We start from the raw sequence: 16,417 nt of genomic DNA on the forward strand, positions 1-16,417 counted from the left end.
ATGCTGAAAATTTACATTTAAGCCTCCGTAAAACTATACTATTTGAATTCTCAATATGACCCTGGACATTTGTTAATGCTGAAAATCGGTGGTATTTCCTCTCCCTCAGCCAAGAAGAATCTCCCATCCTTGTGACAAAACATTTTTATCAGCTGTTTTTCAATGGAATCCATCGACTGGCCCCTAGAACTGAGATTTTATATTAATATACTGTGGTAGCAGCATTGAATCTGGCCAAAGAAAAGTACATATAGTCACAAAATCCCTAAATGAGTTGAAGGAGACAAATATACAGTTAGTTTCTTATTGCCTGTCATGACTTCTCACTTGTTTTACTGAGGGAGATTGATTTCCCAACCACTGCAGTCAGGAGGGCATAAAAACTCAGACTACTTTGATCAAGTTGCTTCACCCCAAAGAGAAGAGTTTCTTTGTAGTAGTTGCTGTTTACTTAAAATCCTGCAGCAAAAATTGAAATGCTACAAACTTTGCTACATGCCATATGCAGGATAAAACTCTTTCTCAAGATTTTCCTTCTTAGGAGAAATGAGCATCAACTCAAATTCTAAATTTCACATCACCCTTTATTTCTATGGACTTTCTTCTACCTTAAAGAGAAGTGGCCACTTCCATAGCAGAAGTCTGTGAGTCTTAATTTTTATCAGGAAGGAAGGAAAGCCAACACTGAAGGTGAGAATTCATAAAACCTTGCCTCAAGTGTCCTCAGCAACTACTTTGCACAGTTTTCCTATCTGCTTTTGACAGTGATGACGTTTCTAGCTCCTCTCCCTTGAGTAGACATTTTATAATGTTAATGGGCATTTTGATAACTGCACATGTTCCCGTAGCTAACTGGAAATTATACATTTTGGAAGCATAATCCTAATACAGATCATTTGAGAGGAAGCTTTCTTAGAAGACAGATGTCCTGATTCCAGCAAAAGTTCAATGCTACTGGGGCTCAGTGTTTGGCCCGACCTTGCAAGGCACAGCTGAAGAGTGCACTGTGACACTCTCCACCAGAGACTGGCACGTATAGGGCAAGAAAATCTTTCCCAAAACAGAGCAGAAGATGGTCCTGTTTCCACGTTGGTGTGCATCTTCTAAGAGAAAGGCAACTTCTGAAATTCCCTTCCACTTTCTCTGAGCATAGTTCCTCAGTGAAAGGCAGCCAGTCCTTTTCTTTTCTTTTTTACAATAATATCAAATCGTATTTATTTTTTTTCTCAACTTGATTGAGATATAACTGACATAAGCCAATTCTCAAATCAGTAATTCTGCCTTGGTACTGAGATCAGACCCAGTTTGGAGCTCGATTCTGCAGCCCCCCTCCCCTTGCAATATAGGAACACATAGCCTGATACTCAAGGGGGAATAGTCACTTAAACTCCATATGTATATTTCATATACATGTACATGTGACGTATGCAACAAAGAACGCCCTAGTGCTGCATCTGGACCCAGGACAGGGTAACCATAACAGATCTGAGCTGACTCACACTTCCAGCTTAATCTATTTCAGGCAGTTGCTCTGTGCTGAATGATTCGGACTAAATCAAAGAACATTTGAGCACAGGTAGGTTATTAATTAATTGGGAGATGATAATAGAAAATATCCATTAGTAATTCTGTACATCAAGACTCATCTTGTTCAAGAGTGAATAAGAGAGAATAAAAACAAAATAAAATAAAATAAAGCCTTATGCACAATTATTTAGGACTGCAATGAACACAATCAGAGAAGGAGATTCAGAAAGACAGATGCATGATACATATTTGAATACCCAAAGCCTGAATCTGGCATAAATTTCACAACCTCAGAGTGATTTGTTGGAATTTGCAAATTAAGCACAGAGATGGTATTTCCATAAAAGCCCTTGCAGGAATTTGAACTCCAATAATAAAAGAAAAATCTATCTAAATATATTGAATTCTTAAACTTAAAAAAAAAATCTAGTAGTTCATCTAAACATCAACAGCCAAAAAGTCATAAAATCATTCAGGGAATTTTTTTCCCCCAGCATTAAACAGCGGGGCTGAATAAGAATTGCGAGTTTGTGCTGTTATCTCAAATTCTGATGACTCTAGAAAGTGTAATCCATTGGACAAATAAGCCTTTATTTTGTGCAACTGGATATAGCTTACTGCCAGAATAAGTCATAGTGAGCAACTTATAAATAAACTCTAACGATGCACAAACTATACACAAATACATATCTACTCCTACATTATAGCGGGTTAAAATTATGCATGAGACTCATGTAAACAAAAAATATAGAAACACATGTACGGAAATATACTTAGTGTAACTCCCAGTTTCCTGTGTATTTAATTAGTCCCCACCTAGTTTTACATAAAAATCTGACATCTTTCCTCTCCACCGTTCCAACTTGGAGGGCAACTTTGGCAAAAGCAAATTCTATATTTAGAAGTTAAGGGACGCGGGGATAGTAGCTTCCATGCCTCCAGCCACCCTCCAAAAACAAGAATCTATTTGATGATAAATTCACCATCTTAGCCTAAGCTCTAAACAAGAAATCACCATAGGATAATTAAAAACACCCCATGAATCTCTTCTCTACAAACCTACGACATGTAACTGGTCTGGGTTCCTATTTCTTAAAGAGAATTTGGTCAATCCTCCTTAGAGGTTTCAGAGGAAAAGGAGGATTTTCCAAGACAGATAAGTTGAAATGATCCCACTTTGATCTCCGTGGTTAAGAATCCCTCACAATAGAAGATGGCCACTGAGGGGCCGAGATCCCGGCCTTTTAATGAGTAACAATGCTATCAACAAACAGCTACTTAATCAATATTTGGCCAGAGCTGCTGAAAACTTCCTTTTCAGATTTTAATTCCTAGTTGTAAAACAACCCCAGAGCAGCCAGTGAGATAAGGCATTAAACTGACTGCTTAATTGCCTGTTAGTGTCTTGTTAGTTATATATGTGCATTCTTAATGGTTCTTTAATCTTTATTTACCCGCATAAATAAGTTACCTGTCTCGAACCCCACCGAACTGAACCTTCTCTGTCCCCAGTCCTGGACAAACTCTGCCTCACTTTTTGAGGCTGATGTTGCGACTTTTCATTTTCATTGGCTATTTACTTATGTACGGCTTAAACATTTAACCTTATGGTTAGGAAGGATTTTTTTTGGTCTCGAAAACATATTTATTCACGGATATTGAAACTGAGTTCAATGGCAACGCTCCTATTCACCTGATTGATTTCCGTATATCCCACTCTCCTGAACCGCTCGCACTGGCTGGTTCCGCCTCACCGCCCGGGTGGGTTTTATTGAAGCCCTGGGGACTCTTAAATGACCCTTCAGTAATTATTAGGCACTTGAAGCCCCTAGTCCCCCGTTCCAGTGCTATCAACAATCAAATCAAGCCCCAAAATAAACACACGATTTCAAGCATTAATTAGAAAATCTGCATGTTTTCCATAAGGCTGAAAAGTAAGCATACAGCCGCCAACCAACCAAACAAACAAGCAAAAAAAAGAAAAGCCTACAAGATCCGAACTCTGGTGGTTTTCTTCTTTTTCTTTCTTTCTCTTTTTCTCTCTCTCTTTGGTTCCCTCTCTCTCTCTCTCTCATCACTCCAGCAGGAAAATCGTTACCCTTACTTCCCTGAAAAGGACCCAGGGAGGTGTTTTAATTTAATTCAAGTGCTGATAGTTCCAATACACTTCTGCGCGGGTGCTCTTTCCTCCTGGCCTATCTTAAGGGCTTCAGAAAACATAAAATTCACTCAAAAGACTAGAGGCGACGTTGGGGTCAAATTCAGGATTCTGACAAACGCACTTGGAGAGTGGGCTGTCCACTTTAATAAAGGTTCCGGTGCCACAAACCTAAGGTCTTATATCCCGGGATTTCAGGCTGTGGGAAAGTTCCTCCCCCCTCTCCCCGGCTTTGCCTCGCGCCAAAATGTCCTTCCCTTGCTAAGTCGGGGGGAAGAAATGGCCTTCGCTCCTCCTGACTTCAGTAGCGCCCCCGTCAATGATAAAGTGTTCTTTTCATGATTCCATTGGAAAACAACTATTTCAGTGGCCTTTAAAACTTCTCTGCGTTTTTAGGTGCCTTATCTTCTGCTCGAGGAAAAACTGACAGTGTCCTAGTAACTTCTGAAAACCTGGCAAGTTTTCAAACAAAAAGGAACTCGGGCAAAACTTTGGTCACTTTTACTTTCTCAAAAAAAAAAAAAAAAAAAAAAGACCTGCTTTTCATAGATGTCAAGCAGGAAGGGAGAGATAGGGAGTATAAGTCCCAACCGACCTATGCTCGGGGTCTCTGAGCCCAACCTTCGAAATTGTTGCAAACCTCCCCCGCTCGCTAGTGATTTTTAAAGGGCGAAAGGAAAGTCCTCTGAAAGTGTATCTCCAGCCTCAATCAAAACATCAATTGGGCAATCTGGCCTCTCTCCCCGAGCACTCGGAGCTGCCACTTCAAAGCCGCTGCAACAAGTCAGTAATTGTAATGTTGCATCTAAATATTTAAGCGAGAGTCTTGCCGTCGCGTGTCCATTTACAGTCTTCATCTGTCCTCTAATTCCATTACGGCACAAAGCAAAAATGTTTCCCAAAACTCACAAACAGGAAAAGCGTCACCCTGCTGGAGGAGGAGGAGGAGGAGGAGGAGGAGGAGGAGGAGGAGGAGGAGGAGGAGGAAGAGATGAAGGAGCAGTTTCTATTGATTAGTCACTGCTTTTGTGTTAAGGGCTTTCTTTAAAATAAGAAAAAAAAATGGGGGGAGGCTGCAGAAATTTCACTAATGTGAGCCTCGGGCAAGAGAGAAAAAGAAGGAGGGGGGAGGTGGAAGGCGGGCTGTGTCTAGATGAAAGTGAGAAGGACATAAAGGAGGCAATTGAGTCGGCTGCAGCCCGGCGAGCTAAGCTTCGAGCCGGCCGGGGCGCAGGGGAGGGGCGGCGCGGCGCGGCGCTTTGGCGCAGGGCGCAGGAGTGGGGGCCGCCGCATTGTGACGGCGCCCGCGGGCCCGCTCCGCCGCGCCGGGGGAGGAACAGAGGCGCCCATTGAGTGGCCGCGGCGGAGGCTGTGCCCGCGGCCCCCGGTGCGGCGACCGCGGCTCGGCTCCTCCGACTGCGCCTGTTCGGATCTGGGTGCTGGCCGGCGGGCCGGGACCGGGAGGGGTGGGGATGGGGGTGGGGATGGGGGAGCGGTTCGCTGTCCCCGGCCTCCCAGCTTTGTCCTTACACCCGCGCGAAGGAGCTGGAAGCATGGACCCAGCAGGGCTGCGCAGCGTCCAGCGCGCGCCGGGGCGCAAGGGCCTGAGCGCGCCGAGGCAGCGCGCTCGGAGTGGGCAGGGGACGAGGGAAAGTTGAAAAGGTAAAGGGGGTCACCTAGAAGAAAGGCCAAACACTGCAGAAAAACGGGGGCACTTCTGACCCCTTTCTGGGTGCCTCCCTTCCAGGGCCTTCTCGAGCGTGACAAGCGGAAAGACGTCCCCTGGAAAGCCAGTCTCAGCTTCCCTCGCCCCCCTTCCCGGTCCCGCAAGGAAGCGGGAGCCTCCAGAGGGAGCGCGTCCCATTGCTCCCGGCACCCAAAGGTCCTCTCTTGGTCACGCGCCTCCCTCTCCTCCAGAGGACTCAGAACCCTTTATCAACATTCTTTCTGTTTTGCAAGTCGATAACTTTTGGTGCCCAAAGAACAGAGGTAATTTTTTTTTTTAGGTTTCTAGGCTTCCCTTTAAACTACACTTCACTCTGTCCTCTCTCTGGGCCCCATATGCCCTCCAGGGCTTATCTGGAAACGAAGCTACAGCCGCTAAAGAAACCGACGCTGTATCTTCTCTGACAACCCCAAATTAAATTAGGCTTCAGCCTCTGCGCAGTGTGTGTGTGTGTGTGTGTGTGTGTGTGTGTGTGTTTTCAACGGCACAGCCCCCGCTGGGGAGAATACTCTGATTTTAAAAATGGTAGCAATTGCCCTTGAATGGCAGCCGGCCCAGCTAGACAGCCCAAAAGACTAGAAACATTTTGTAGGTGAAATAGCCACTTTTTCCACGCTGGAGAGTCCATAAAACTTCCTGGTGCAGCAGCTATTGGAGCTCATTGAATAATTCATCCCTCATTGCAAGCCCATAATGTCTATTCTCGGCCCTTTGTGGGGCTGTTTTCTCTTCTTTTCTCCTTGAATTATAAAAAGGTTGCCTTCCTTTGTTCACATCAAGCTGCTGCGAGCTGGAGCTTTGTCTGGGCCGAGCTAAAGTGTGAGTTTCAATGGACTCTCCAGTCTTTGTCTCCCAAGTTCATCTCCAAGTGTAGATTGTGTAGAGAAGGCCTTCTTTGTAAAAGCTGGAAAAGTTGTACAAATGTTTGACCAGCTCATTTGGGGCGTTTTGTCTCCTGGGCCTCGGTTGCCTGTGCTGCGAGGGAGCGGGGCTCTGCCGCGGGTGCCTCCAGCAACAAGTAGCAAAGCCGTGCCCCCCCACCCCCTTCCTGAGCCTCTCTGATAGCTCCGGGCTTCTTGCCCCTGTGCCCGCAGGGGCCCGCTGGGTTTGGGATTGGCTAGTTTCTCTCCTTCCTCCCTCCCCAGTACCTCTTGGCTGCATCTAGGCCTGGAATAAAAGCCGGGGTGTCCTCTCTCCCAGGGGACAGGCTTAGGCTAAGATCTTGTGAGTCCCCTGCTTTCAAGGGAGGGAAACAACCGCATACATATCATCCTGCCTGTGGTTGGGGGTGTCTTTTCTCAGTTGCCCGTGTGTACCCGAGCATCTAGGCTTCTGCGTATCCCCAGAATCCTCTGGGTTTGGAACATCTAAATCTAAGTGTCCCTGCAAGGCTGTGTACACAGTGTGTGTCGGTTTGTAAAGTTGCTGCCGTCTGCCCGGTTGAGCAATGAAGGCGAAAGCAGTGACCAGCTTGCTACCCACAGTCCTGCTCGGGAAGCCACGGCCCTGACTCTGGGAGTCACACTGGGTTTTCAAGCCCACGGGGAGAGCCGCCTGCCCTTCTAAGGCAAGTCAGAACCCAGCTCTCCCCACCGAAGTCCCGGGAACTCTAGGCTTGGCAGGGATGCCAGGTGCTTCCCGGCCCTCTGTGCCTTTGAAGAGGTGCGACCATCTCCAAAGCCAAAACTACTCACAGGAAAACTGCTGCAGTGACCCTTTTCCGGTTCAACTCCCCCCCACCCTGGGGCTCGCTTTCCTTTTGAGGGGAGGGGGACACCTTTAGACTCTCCAGACCGAGTGCAGCAGGTATGAGAGAAGAAGGCTGCACTTATGGCTCCAAAGGAGAGACTTTCTTGTGATGATGACAGGTCACAGCCAACAAGGAGCAGGTGGCCTGTACCTTCGGGTGGAGACAGGGTGCAACACCACCGTCCCAAGAGCCCACATCTTAGGCTGGTGTTACTTCCTAGACACACACAGAAATCAATCCCCATCGCATTTGAAAACCACTTAAAAACACAAAACAGCCCACTTACATGTATGTGTGTATGTATGTGTGTATAAGGCAACCGACGAGGTGCAGTTTTGGGGCCCCACTGCCGGGAAGGGTTTTGAGTCCTTCTCTCCCGGCCTTTCCTCTGATAATGGGAAACTCGGGAAATCTGGGCCTTTCCTGAGGGTGCAAAGGTTCCTTCAGCCTCCGGAGGCTCACAGACTGTTCCCAGCCCCTCAGCCTCTCCCAGACGATTGGCCCCGGACACCTGAGGGCAAGAGGGTCGCCCTGCACCAAACTGCAGCTCGCGGTTCCAGATTCCAAGGGGCTGAGACCGGTGCAGAAGGAAGGTTTATAAAGCGGGGTTGGGGGGGGGGGGGGGGGCGATCAGATATTTTTGTTTTAATTTCAAGGGCGTCTCTGGTCTTTCGTTTGAATGCTCCGTACGCGGGTGCAGTGGGTACCAGCGAGGGGAGGCCCCGACAGCGGCAGGAGCCGCCCTGCGCTCCCGCCCCCGAGGTCGGAGCGCGGCCGCGGCCGAGGCGCGGGCCCTCCGCGCGCCGCCGGAGCGCGCCGCCGCTTACCTCGCTCGCTCAGGATGCCGTCGATGCTGTGTTTCGCCTTCTTCTCGCTCTCCTCTGCCTCCTTCCTCTCCAGGTCAGCCTCCTCCTCCTCGCCTTTGCCGAATTTACTCCTCAGGATGCGGCTGATGGAACTCACTGGAGGCGGGGCGGGGGGCGGGAGGGGGGAGAGAGCGCGGACGACTGAGCCGTGCCAGGCCGGGCGGGAGGAGCCCCCGAACCCCCGACCCCGAGCCCAGGAGCGGCTGCTCTGCACAACTCACGGGCTCCCTCCTGCATCCTCGTCGTTCTGCCTCCCCCTTCACCCGCCCACTCCAATCCCCGCACCCCACGGTCGGCTGCGAGCTACCTGGAGCTACTGGGAGCCGGACGCCCGGGGAGCCCGCACCTCCAAGTTAGGGCCGGGGACCGCCGTCTGTGTCCCTCTTGGTAGAAAGCATTCCCCTTGCTGACTCTATAGACGGCGCTCTGCATCTCCAATCCGAGAGAATTCTCCGGCCAGCCCACCACCCAGCACCCCTGCTGCCGTCTGGGTATGGGGCCCCCGCGGTTGGCGTTAAGGAGGAAGAACCACAGCGGACCCGTCCCCTGCAATTCAACTTTTTTCCGAGGCTGTAAAGGGTTTAAATTTCAACTGCAGAATCGTTTCCTATTGTAAAAAATCAAAAGAAAATGCACTCTCCCCCATTTATTTTTTCCAGATTCCAGTCTGGTAAACAAATCCATGCTCTGAAATATCTCGTTCTCGAAGGGGGGTGGGGGGGGGAAGGGAGTTTCCTTTTAATTAAAAACAAACTCTCCCGCGCGCCCTCGCGCTCGCCCCGCGTTCGCCCCTCTTCTCCCTCCGCCTGCCCCCCCCAACACCCCCACCCGGGCTGCCGGGGGCACCGGATGGTCCCTGGGACTCTCGGGAAAAAGCCGGGCCGTTGCCGAAGCCTCCCCTCCTTTGCGCACTAGGCAAAGCCTGGGCTGGCGCGGCCCCATCTCCCTTCGGTTGGGGTTACCAAAACATTTGTTTCTCTTTAAAAGGGAACATCAATATTAATAAACTGTTGGCCTCCGCCTCGCGTTTCCTGCCTTGCCTTCTCGACACAAACCCTCTTTGGGGAGCCCTTGGCGATCTCTCAACCCCAGGACCGGCAGCTCAGCCCTCCCTCGGTAAAACACCCAGAGCGCCCCTGGCTCGTGAATATTTCAGGGCCCTGGGAGGGGCCGCCTCCCCAGCGCCCAGATCGATCTTTGGGGTGATTGCGGCTTGGATGACCCACCCGGGGAATAGCGACTGACGGCAGTGCCTAAGGAAGACGTTAATGGGCCTGGTACCTGAGGGCACAGTGTTCCGATCACAGACGGCGTCCTTGAGTAATTTGTCTCGAATTTCCCAGCTGAACATGCCCGGGTTCTCTCTTTTGTATTCCTCAATTTTCTTCTCCACGTCAGGCGTTGTCACCTGCTTTAAGAGAACAGGCAGAGCAGGCGTTGGTACCCAGTACTCTGGGCCAAACGTGGGGGCCCCACCGCCTCCTAGCCCTGCGGAATGCTCCTTCCGGAATCCCCTGGGAAGGTCCTCCTCCTTAGCAAAAGGGCCCCATTCTCTGAAGCAGTTTACTTTTAGGAAGGGGTAGAAATGAGATCTCCCCACCCCGTTGACCCTGTTCCTCCATAGGTAAGCTTGGACACTTAGGATATTTAAAAAGACTTATAACATCTTGGGGGGGGGGAGGGTTACTTTCTGATCCCTGAACATAAAGAAAGCCAACTCTTTACACAGAAACATGAAAACGAAACTAAAAGAGGGAATGTTTGAAGGAGAAGCAGAAAAATCAAGTTACAGCTACAACTTGTACCTCTCCCGAAAAGCACAAGATAGTTTAGCTACTCTGGAGAGCAGAATGCAATGCAAAAGGTGATTATATGGGTTTAAAAAAATTAATCAGAGTGGATAACAAATATGGGTACTTTGAGACACTGGCTTCCTTTTCCCCCCAGTAAAAGTCATTTCTAGAGATTCTGGGAGAGGTTGCAAAGGGATCTGGGGGTGGGAGGGAGGAGGGTTTACCAGAATCCTCCTTTGGATTTTGCCCTGTGGCAACTAGAAAATTATATTGGATTTTCCTCACATCCAGAAGAAAAGACAGACCCAGTGCAGTCCCCTCCCACTGAGCCTTAGCCAGGGTGACTCTTTCATTTTTTGAAAGGAACCAAAATAATTTGAGGATAGCACCAAACTGCTTTCTAAATGCCAAGTCATCTGCTCATTACAAAGAAAACAAATCACCCTAGCTTTTGACTCCCTGAAGACAATTTGGACCGCGGGAGACTGGGGACAGAAGGTGGGAGAGAAAATATTTAGAAAACCAAAAGCGGTTCTGTAGATTTGGAAAAGGCAGTGCAGTGGGTCAGAGCTGGGAAGACTCTTGGGGAGAAAGCCAGCAACAGGTGGGCACGTACAGTTGCATGCTTTCAGTGTTTGCCTATTAAAATAATTTGATGGCTATTCTAGGGTGCTGGGACATTTTTTTTTTTTTAATGTTACATCTCCTTTGCAAAAAGGCTGGAGTTTTCCTTAGCGTTTATCAAGGAGCAGCCGCCCAGGCAGCAACCTTGCCCCACCCCCCACACCCCTTTCCAGCCACGAAAAAGGACTCCTTGGAAAGCCCCAGATGCTCGCCCTTGTCCCCTGCCCCGATCTTCCCTAAGCCGGGAGACCACAGGCCCGGAGGCCTCCGGGGCCAGGCCCGCCTGCTCACCTTGGGTTTGCTGCCTCCAATGGCCCCGGGGCGGATGGAGCCGGTCTCCTGATACCTGCACAGGATCTTCGAGACGCAGCCGTGGGACACGCGCAGCTGGCGGGAGATGACGCAGGGCCGGATTCCGTGGTGGGCCATCTCGACGATCTTGTGGCGGATGTGGTTGGGGAGCGGCCTGCCGTTGATAAACACGCCACCGAGCTGGTTGACGCGGCCCTGGCCCAGGGGAGTGGACACTGGGAGCAGAAGGCGAAAAGAGACGCAAAGGGAGAGTCACTTCGGGGGAACAGAGAGCAGCCGGGAAGATGAGGCCACCTCATTCCTTTCGCCGCCGCCGGACGATCCGCGTGTTGCAGCCGCAGCTGAAACGGCGAGACATCCGGCTCCCAGCCGCAGCCCCTTCCCCAATCACATCCGTGCGAAGTAGTAAGCACTTCGGGGGCACGTAGTCGTGTGTGAAGGGGGAGCAAGGAAGGCAAACTAACTGGCCCCAGAGCAGCTGTCTTCCCTTTGGGCCCCGAGAAAGGGGCATCTTCGGCAGGGGGTGTGCCGGGGGGGGGGGCGGAAGGGAAGACCCTGGGACCAGTACCTTGAGGCTGGCTCAAAAAACAGCCTCCTGGCACCGAGAAGTTTACCCAGACGCTGGCCTCCGGGAACACCACTCGCACTAAACCCTGTTCAATTGGAACCGCTCCCTTTCTAAGGGACTTGGAGGAGCTGACAGCCCGTGGGGTTTCTGGCTGAGAGTGCAGCAGCCAAAGGTCAAAGAGGGTGCCCAAAGGAGGCCTCGGGTGGTGGCGCCTGTCACCTGTTAGACCTGGGGACCGAGATGACAGCGGGGTCTGCTCGCAGACCCCTTCACCTCCATCCATGCTCTGGATAGGACACTCTAGACCCAGCCTGAAGGGCGGGCGCGCGGCGGGATCAGCTTCCAGCGCTTGTGCCCCAACCTAGCAAACCATCCAGAAGGGCTGGGGCTTCCAAACCTTCCTGCCTGGGATTCCGTGCTGGAGGCCTGCAAGGCAGTTCCCCAAAAAGGTTTATGGAAAACTTCGAGGCGCCCCTGGAGATGAATGGAACTCTAATGCATTAATCCGTTATTACCAAAAATTCCAAGCACGAAGCCACCGGGCGTCTGCCACTACACTTTGCGGCCGGCAAGAGCATTATTTCGGAACTGACAAGAGCCTAGCAAAGGTCGGCGCAGCCGCGACAATCTTGAACCGCCCTCGGGTGGACAAAACGCGGAGATGTTGCTTTCTGGCGCTCGGAAGCCGGCTCAGCCCTTCGCCACCACGGCCCTTGCAAAACCGCAGCGCCAAGCCGACCGGCCTGGAGCAGGCCTGGCCGCCAAGCGTCGCGAGGGTTTCGCAGAAAGAACTGCGCTCCGTTTGCAGGGAGAAAATCGAGCGGCGACCTCTCCCCGACTGTTACCCCCTGGGGTAGGGGCGCCCAGGGATGGGGGGCGCGCCGAGGAAGCCTGCGGAGACGCTGGGTAGGGGTGCAGCAGCCCGGCTCGGGCCCCAGGCTCCGCGCGGCGCGGAGGCCCTCCCTTACCTTCCAGGGGGAAGCCGCTGCGCGGGTAGTTCTGCCCCGGGCCCGGCCGCATCATCCTGGGCACGGCTCCGGCCAGCGTGGTCATCCTCGGGGCAGCTTCGCCGGGCAATTATATCCAGGTGACGGCGAAACAGAAGCGCGAGCGCGGTGCCGGCGACCCTCGGGAACTGCCCCGAGCGCGGAGAGCCCCTCCCCAAAAAGGCTGGAAAGAGAGGGAGGGACGCGCGGAGGACTGCGCGCTCCGGGTCGGGAGGGAGGCTCGGGATGGAACCGGGGAAAGGGGCGGCCAGGGAGGCCCCGGAGTCCGGGGTCGCGAGCCCAGGGCGGAGAAGTTTGGTTTGAGTCTGGGCGACTGGCCCTGCGGCTGGGGGCGCTGGGGAGGGGGCTGCGAGCGCCGCGACGAGCCAGGGAGGGGGGGCGGGGGTGGGAGCGCGGCCGGCCTGAATCTCCTCCCGTCGTGACACCGAGTGCGGGGATCCGGGCTCGGGAGCATTTATTAGTTCTTTCACCCAAAGCTTGGTCAGGAGCCCTGAGCTGCGATTGGCCGACGGGGAGACCGTCCCGGGTGGCGGAGACACGCGCTGATTGGGCGACAGCGGCCACTTTCTCTTCCCATCCCCGGCGGTGCCAAGGCCCTGGCCGGCCCGGAGAGGGACCCACGCTGCGCCCCTTCCCCGGAAGAGAAGGGCAGACCCGTGGAACCTGGGAGAGACAGCCCGAGGGAGATGGCAGCTGCAGAGAGGAGCCTCCCTCTCACGTTACGTGTGTCCCTCTCTCCTTGACTTTCTATTTCTCTCTTTGTCTCTTTCCGTGTATCTCTGTGTGTCTTTCTCCGTCTCTGACTCTATTCTAACCATTGCATCTCCTTGTCTCTCTACGTCTCTGTTTTTCTGTGACTCTTTTTTCCCTCGTTTTTCTTGGTTTACAACCACTGGAGGGGGCAATTCCAATAAGAAGGCATTGGGACCCCCCCCACCCCCATCCCCATCCCCCAGACTTGTTTAGCTCTCCTTCTTTTGGTCAATGTCCCTTTGGCCTAGGTTTGTTTTAGGGGTCCTCCTAGTGGGGTTCCTCCCGGGAGGAGTCCAGAGTGTGCTGATAAAGTTCTTTTGTCTTCCCGTCTGGGATCAGGAGTGGCGGGCGAGAAGCTTCGGCAGCCATCGGGGAGGCCCTAGGACTCACTAGCTGAAGTCTGGGGCGGAGAGCGAGAAGAAAACCGCCTCTTGATTGAAAAACCCACTCTGGGAAGCCCCAGCTCTAAATCTCGAGGTATAGATCCCCAGTGCGGCAGCAGAGATGTGTCTATATGTTAAAGTTTTGCCCGGCTGCTGCGTTTGTTCTCAGGAATTTATTATGGTATTCAGACTAAACTGCTGGAAAAATAAAAGGAGCGAAGTCTTGGCTAGGAGCTGAAGTGTCCCCAGCAGGATATGACGCCAGGAGTGTTGTAAAGACTGTCTGTCCTTAGAGAAGGTACCATTGTGCCTAGCCTTTTATTTATAACTTGGTAAGTGCCAGCGAACTCGCCTCCTTTACACCCCGAGTGCCAGCCCCGCACTCTGCGCTGCGCTTTATTCGCTGGAGTCTATTCAGGGACTGTCACTCTGGGGCTGCGAGGTATTCAAGGCCTTAATCAATCAAAAGGATGAGAATCGGGCAGGTTTTTCCCTTTGAAATAAAGGAAACAATGACTTCTGGGCTTCACGTTCCCCCTTTTCCTTTTAACATTTTTGATTTTTTCCTGCGCCGGAGTTCTCCACCCCTCTCTCTAGGTCCCCCCTCCCCCAACTCCTTTGACAGTTTTTACTTGAACACGGCCCCCAACCCCACTTCCCCACCCCCTAATTAAGGCAAACTCCGAAGGGAAGATGGGGTGGGAGTTGGCTCTTTAAAACTCCACTCGCAAGTGGGAAAAGCAGGCAGCTTTCGTCTGGCTGGGCTTCAACGTTAAAGGGCTTGACGGACCTTCGGAGCTGCGGAGACAGGTCTCTGGAAACACGGGGCAAAGTCTGGACATTGCCTCCCTCACCCCAGGGTGGGGGGAGGGCCCACGTACATTCATAGTACAAAGGAGAGTCGCTGCTTAAAATGAAGCCCTATTTAACCTGATTTTATATTAAATGATTCCGCTGGCCAAGGGGAAAACTTTCTCATTTCCTTTTTGCAGACTCGGGGGTCACCAGAGTCTGTGTCCTTGTTTCCTAAGCCACTTCTCAGGGATTGCAGCCCGGGGGCTAAATTGGGGGGGGGGGGGTTGTTGTTGTTTTGCGTTTTCCGTCTTCAAAAGGTTGAGTGGAGCAGACATAACGCTTTCTAGGGTCAGTGGTAGTTGGGAGAGGGAGGTACCCAACGTGTATTTTAAGAGGGCAAACGCAGACTCCAACTCCCCACTGAAAGGAACCCAGGACCATCCGGGACTGAGTCTCATGTGTATCTGAGCCGAGGGCTGTGTCTCCAAACCCTCGCGGCGCTGACCCTGGGGGCCCAGCTGCGTGTTCTCTCTCCCCCGACAGCGGGCAGAGCGGGGAAGGTGCGCGCGGGCTCAGACGCGTCCCCCCGGGGTGCGCGTGCGGCGACAGTGAGCAGCAGGGCCTTGGGGGTCCCGGAACGCAGGTCCGGCGGGTTGAACTGGTTCTGGAGTACCCGTGGAAGCCAGTCCAGTACGCGCATCCATAAACCGACCACCACTTGCTATAAAATGTACAAATGGAGGCCTCGAGGGGGTGGGGGTTGGTGGCCTACAGCTCCAGGGTCTTTGCTCCCCGGCCTCTCCCCTGCGGGAGCGCTCTTCTTCTAGCCAGAAGATTAACTCGGCCCCTCTCCAGCCGGTGGCGATCAGAGGACCCGGGAGGCTCAGGGCGGGGCGAGAGGGCACCCTCAGTCTCCGCCAGCTGGGCCGGTAAAGCTGCGGGGCCACTTTGGATCCAAAGACCTCGGGCGTCCAAGTTCCCTGAACTTGGTATCCCTGAAGTCCGACCAGGGAAAGCCAGGACCGCGATGTTGGCTGAGGCTCTCCGGCCCATGCGCTCACTCGCAGCCAAACCAGACCAGGCCCGGAGCCGGAGCCTGGACGTAGTCGAGCACAGCCGGTCGCGGGAGGATGGGGGGGTTCTGGGTTTTCCAGATTGGTTTCGAGAACGAACCCCGGTTCTACACTCCAGCCGCTGCTTCCCTAGCTCCGAAGCTTGCGCCTCACTTTACTCCTTTCAGAAGTCTCCGGAAGCAGAAGTTACCCCCGCCCCCCACGCCCCGGAGCAGGAAGGGAGTGTCCACCCAGGCCGGGTCCCCAGTCCCAAGCCCCTGAGCCAGAGCCTCCGCGCCGCCTCTGGGCGCGACGCAGGCGCTAATTGACAAAGGAGTGGCCCCACGATGGGGCTCGGAAGGCGAGGGCCGCGCCCTGCAGCCCTGGACGCAGGTTTGCAAGGAAGGCAGCCTCCTTTCCCCAGGCTGAAAAAGTACCCAGAAAGCAGGCAGGAGAGTCTCTACGACAATTTCAAAAACGAACGCGGTGCCCGCCGTGCACGTGCAAAATGCCACTGAAAGCTTGGGGGCAAGAGTAAGAGAACGGTGGCGGCGGGAGAGGGGGACAACCTGCCGGCGTCTCCTGCGCCCCGAGTCTCAGAGGAACTTCGGGTGAAATAGACAGCCGGCTGCCCGTCCACGCCCGCCCGAGGCGAGTGTGCCCCCATTCACTGGAAGGTTCTCCCGCTCCCGGGTCTGGATGTGTGGCCGACAGTGCGATCGCGGGCCGCGCCGTCTGCGTTGGGCCGCAGGACGTCCTTCTGCGCGCGGCTCTCGCACCTGTGGACGCAGGCTCCGTCCTTCCTGGCCCGCGGACTCCGCGAGGTGCCCTCATTTCTAGCCAGACAAAGGCCTTAAGAGAAATTTACGATCTATGTAAAACACTGTTCCTGAGTTGCGGGGTGGAGACGTCTGCTCCCCAACCACCCAGGTCTTTTTTCTTTTTTTTGCCCAACGGGAGGGCTGGGGGATCTGACAGCCTGGCGTGGTAGCCCCGTGGGGACGCGCCTGCCCCCTCGCTGGGCCCCAGGCATCACCCGGGTTGCAGTCTGTGGCTTGAGCAAACACCATGAAGCCTCCCAGTTTTGCAGAAAGGCTGCCCCG

General features: G+C 53.2%; 1 protein-coding gene and 1 long non-coding RNA gene across 3 annotated transcripts in view; one reads left to right on the forward strand and one right to left on the reverse strand.

Moving 5' to 3' along the window:
- The window catches only part of PAX3 (paired box 3), a 97,096-nt gene extending 84,719 nt beyond the window's left edge, over positions 1 to 12,377 (reverse strand). Inside the window, exons 1-4 of one of the 2 annotated variants that reach the window (XM_039236839.1) lie at positions 12,293 to 12,377; positions 10,736 to 10,971; positions 9,309 to 9,435; positions 7,989 to 8,123 (exon numbers count right to left, since the gene is read on the reverse strand). In XM_039236839.1, coding sequence (XP_039092770.1) covers positions 7,989 to 8,123; positions 9,309 to 9,435; positions 10,736 to 10,971; positions 12,293 to 12,377 — 583 coding nt within the window. Of the gene's footprint in view, positions 1 to 7,988; positions 8,124 to 9,308; positions 9,439 to 10,735; positions 10,972 to 12,292 lie in introns of both variants that reach the window. The other variant, XM_039236838.1, reaches the window with a different exon arrangement.
- On the forward strand, positions 5,178 to 5,851 carry LOC120234836. Its single transcript, XR_005529209.1, has 2 exons — positions 5,178 to 5,347; positions 5,433 to 5,851. It is a non-coding gene; the product is annotated as an uncharacterized LOC120234836 (long non-coding RNA).
- Positions 12,378 to 16,417: the final 4,040 nt, after the last annotated feature.

This window comes from Hyaena hyaena, unplaced genomic scaffold (assembly GCF_003009895.1).
Source record: "Hyaena hyaena isolate Hyena2069 unplaced genomic scaffold, ASM300989v1 scaffold_117, whole genome shotgun sequence".
In the NCBI taxonomy this organism is placed as follows: Eukaryota; Metazoa; Chordata; class Mammalia; order Carnivora; family Hyaenidae; genus Hyaena; species Hyaena hyaena.